Below are 3,864 nucleotides of genomic sequence, written 5' to 3' on the forward strand. Positions count from 1 at the left end.
TTTTACTTTATTAGATTAATTTTAGACCCTATTATTTATATTATTTAATAAAGTTATTATCTATTTAATAAAACCGAAATGATAAAATCTAAATTAAGATGAATAGATTTTTCAAAGTGATTCCATCCTATTATAGTAAATGTAATCTACATAAATCTAAATACATGGAAAGTCATTATTATAGAATAATAGTTCATTTCTCACAGATTACCTTCCAAATATGAAAATGAAAAAAGGGTGGCATTTAATTTAATTATGAGAAATATAGTTTTGCGGAAGCTTATTTATGTGGATGAAACCTAACACATTATGATAGAGAAGAAAGCAAGCAAAGAAGCATGGTGTACTCGTCGTGTCTCCCTCCTAAAGACCCAGGGGCTAACATTGTTGTGAGCAAGGAGGAATTCAACTTGTTTCACAACATTGACCGCCAGCTGTTCACGCGTCTGGTGGTGGTTCTTGGGCGCGACACGAGCGAATCCACTCATGTCATGTCATTCATCATGTGGCTTGAAAGGAAGTGCAAGGACTTGAGGATGGTGTCAAACCTGCTGAATTGGCCAGACAATTTGCTGAATGATCTGGCCGACGAGGTCGCGTTGGCCTTGAACTGCATCGAGAGTCCTCAATTCCCTTACTCTCATGACAAGATCTTGCCTCTGGTCCATAACATCACACGTGGCACAATATCCCTCCTTTACCTCCATGAGATCCGCATGGAGGTCATCCCTGGTGTCACTAAGTTGCTTAACGATGTTTGCTTGAGGGCTTTCACTGACATAATCCAGCAAGTTCATTATGAGAATGCTAGAAAATCCATGATTTCGAATGCTTATTTGCATCCCCCAATGATGTACTATGCTCCTTCTCCGCCTGCTTGGATCAGTGGCGGTGCTAACTCTTCTGCTAGAAATGATGATCAGTTCAATCAAGAATTCAAAGAGATCTTGGCCAAGCTACATCTCACTACTACTAACGCTGCCACTGCTAACGAGATGAGACTACTGCCTGCTGCAGATGATAGGACTATCTTCATGACTTTCTCCAAAGGATACCCTATTTCTGAATCTGAAGTTCGTGAATTTTTCACAAGGTTATTTTTTATTCCATTATGCTCACTACTCTTTTTTTCTATTAGAAATTATTTGACTACTCTAACACTGCAATCCTATGCCATATATCATAAGATAGACACCAGACACGACACACGAGAGGAGATACGTGAATACATGAATTTTAAAATTTTATAAAATACGTAAAGATAATATATTTTTAAAATATAAAANTGTTAAGAATAAGATTAGATATATTAATACGTGATAATATTTAGGTGTGTTCAAGTGTGTAAAAAATAATTTTTTATTTTTTATTAAAACATAGTTGAATACATTAATCACACGTGCCGGACGAGTATCGAAGAGTGTTATGTCCGAAATGTGTTCGACACTTAAATACGACAATTCAAAAAACTGTCTATGCTTCTTAGCTCGACATATACTTCGAGATTGAAATTAGTTTTCCCTAGAAATTTTTAAATATTTTATAATATATTTGTTTTTTATTCACATAGTATAAATAAATAAAACAAAAAAATATAATTAAAATATAATAAAGTATTAAATTTGTGGTTATTATTATTATTATTAAATTTTTTCTTCTACAAGGAAGGATAGAATTTCTCTAATTTTATTAGCACTGTATCTCTTGGAAATAAGGCTAGCAGCTAACATTTTCTTTTGGTGAAAAATTTGGACCATTCAAGAGCTACATTATTATTTCAACAATGAAACACAAGTATATCCTAAATTTACAGCGGTATATTTATATACATTTAAGTGAACAAAACATAGGATTATAAGATTTTTCAAAGATTATGAAAAGTTATATAGATTCGTTGTTATTAATTCCCAGAAAGGGGAAATTTTTATTATTATATTTGATGATAAAATTTTTTCATATATATTACGCTTCATGATATATGATGTTAGTATTTTTGTTTTTGTTTCACATTCATTCCATATTAACAGAGCTCATGGAGATATCATTGAATCACTTCATATGCAAGATGTTCAATCGCTGGAGCAACCATTGTTTGCTCGCATGGTGGTTCGCCCGGAGGCCATGAACACCATTGATACCTTCCTTGAAGGTGCAGGAAAAGTGAAATTCGCGATTAATGGCAAGCATGTTTGGGCTAGAAAATATGTTCCCAAGGGGAATAAGTCACCATCTTCTGGACCATCCTCACCATCTTCTGCAACTGAGACACCATATTGATAGTTTCATGAGATATATTTCATAGCTATGCTATGATGCCATTATCGTTGTTTAGTTGATATGTTGGTATATCATTGTATGTCCGAATCCAGAGACAAATAAGCTATAGGGTTCATATAATCCCTGGTTTCAAAATAAAGTTTGGACAACCTATTTTCATAATTGTGATGCTTCTTTAATTTTATCGGTCATCATGCTTACTTTACATGTTGGATTTGACCAATTTTTTTTTCTTACTATAATACCAATGTCGTCTCCAACTTTTTAAAACACTTATAAAAATATTCTCTATTCTTAATAACCAAAAAAATTATTCTCAAAAATATTATAAAACACGATACAGATAATTTCAAAATATTGTAAAGTATCATAAAAATAATAAAAAAGAATAGTAATTTTTTATACGTAAAAATCGATTTTTGTATTTGACAAACTATTTATGTATTTGATTTAAAATTTTATAGAAACATTTAAATAAAATTATTTAAAAAGCAAATACAAAACTAGACTAAATAAAATTTGTTCTCCAAAACTTTTTCAGTTTTTAAAAGTATTTTTGGTCTTTAGATAAAAAATTGTGAATTTTTAGAATAAAAAATCTTATTTTTTAATTATATTTATAAAAAATTATATCAAAATTTAATTTTTAAAATATTTTTTCCGCTTAAAATATTTTAAGATTTTTTTCTGTTAACAAAATTGAGATATTTTATTAAAGATCAGGAACAATTACAGTAGTTTATCAATTTTTTTAAAGGATAAAAAGTGCTAAGCTAATATGTTTCAGAATTTTCAAGCACTTTCTTGTAAACACATTTTATATTGATTGACATATCTAAGCGAGTAATCTCAATTTCTCCTTGAAAATGATTTAAATTGTTTTCTTTTTTCTAGAAAAAATCAAACGACCGATATCCAAGTTTTATTATCAGAAGTAATTCGCATTTTGAACAATCATACTATCAAGGTACGAAGTAGCAATTTTGGCTCAGTAGGGCTAACCCGTTTTGCCTGCCAATAAACGTGGCTTGAACATTAAATTTAATGTCCAGACTGCGTGATATGTGCAGGGCATTGGCAAGGCAGGATATTGAACATTGGACAGTGGACACCCGCTTCTCTCTTTTCCCTTAATTATAACGCACCAAATTAAATACCTTCTTCAGCATATTCCGGAATGAAAAATATTAGAGGGAGGTTAGAATTTATTATTTTTTGTTATTAATTAATTATTATGAAGTATGGATATTTTGTTAAGTTGTTATATTCGTATGTCGGATATATTTTAGACACGATATTTATCGATATTTATTTGATATGCGTGTTTATTGTGTTTAACTATGTCTTAATAAAAAAATAAAAAAATTTTTTTTGAATGGACACATTTAAATATCATCACGTGTCAGCGTGTTCAGTCTTATTCTTAACCTATATTTTTAAAATAAATTTAAATATAATATATATTATTATTTATTAAAACAAAAAATAAATATCAAAATATCATTACGATTTACCTAAAAGATACTTTGTATTTTATATATATGTGTGTCCATGTGTCATGTAAGATTTTAAAATTCAAGTATCAGC

General features: G+C 30.0%; 1 protein-coding gene across 1 annotated transcript; it reads left to right on the forward strand.

Moving 5' to 3' along the window:
- The first annotated feature begins 316 nt into the window (after window positions 1–316).
- On the forward strand, window positions 317–2,482 carry LOC107474381 (uncharacterized). Its single transcript, XM_016094004.3, has 2 exons — window positions 317–1,093; window positions 2,028–2,482. Exons 1-2 carry the CDS (start codon window positions 339–341, stop codon window positions 2,275–2,277), a joined length of 1,005 nt encoding a protein of 334 aa, XP_015949490.1. The 5' UTR covers window positions 317–338; the 3' UTR covers window positions 2,278–2,482.
- Window positions 2,483–3,864: the final 1,382 nt, after the last annotated feature.

This window comes from Arachis duranensis, chromosome 2 (genome assembly GCF_000817695.3).
Source record: "Arachis duranensis cultivar V14167 chromosome 2, aradu.V14167.gnm2.J7QH, whole genome shotgun sequence".
Taxonomy (NCBI): domain Eukaryota; kingdom Viridiplantae; phylum Streptophyta; class Magnoliopsida; order Fabales; family Fabaceae; genus Arachis; species Arachis duranensis.

Excerpts from the sequence above, each read along its gene's own strand:
- LOC107474381 (XM_016094004.3), top strand. The coding sequence starts at position 339 with ATGGTGTACTCGTCGTGTCTCCCTCCTAAAGACCCAGGGGCTAACATT. Across the intron at positions 1,094-2,027 it reads GTTCGTGAATTTTTCACAAG|AGCTCATGGAGATATCATTG; the intron begins GTTATTTTTTAT and ends CCATATTAACAG.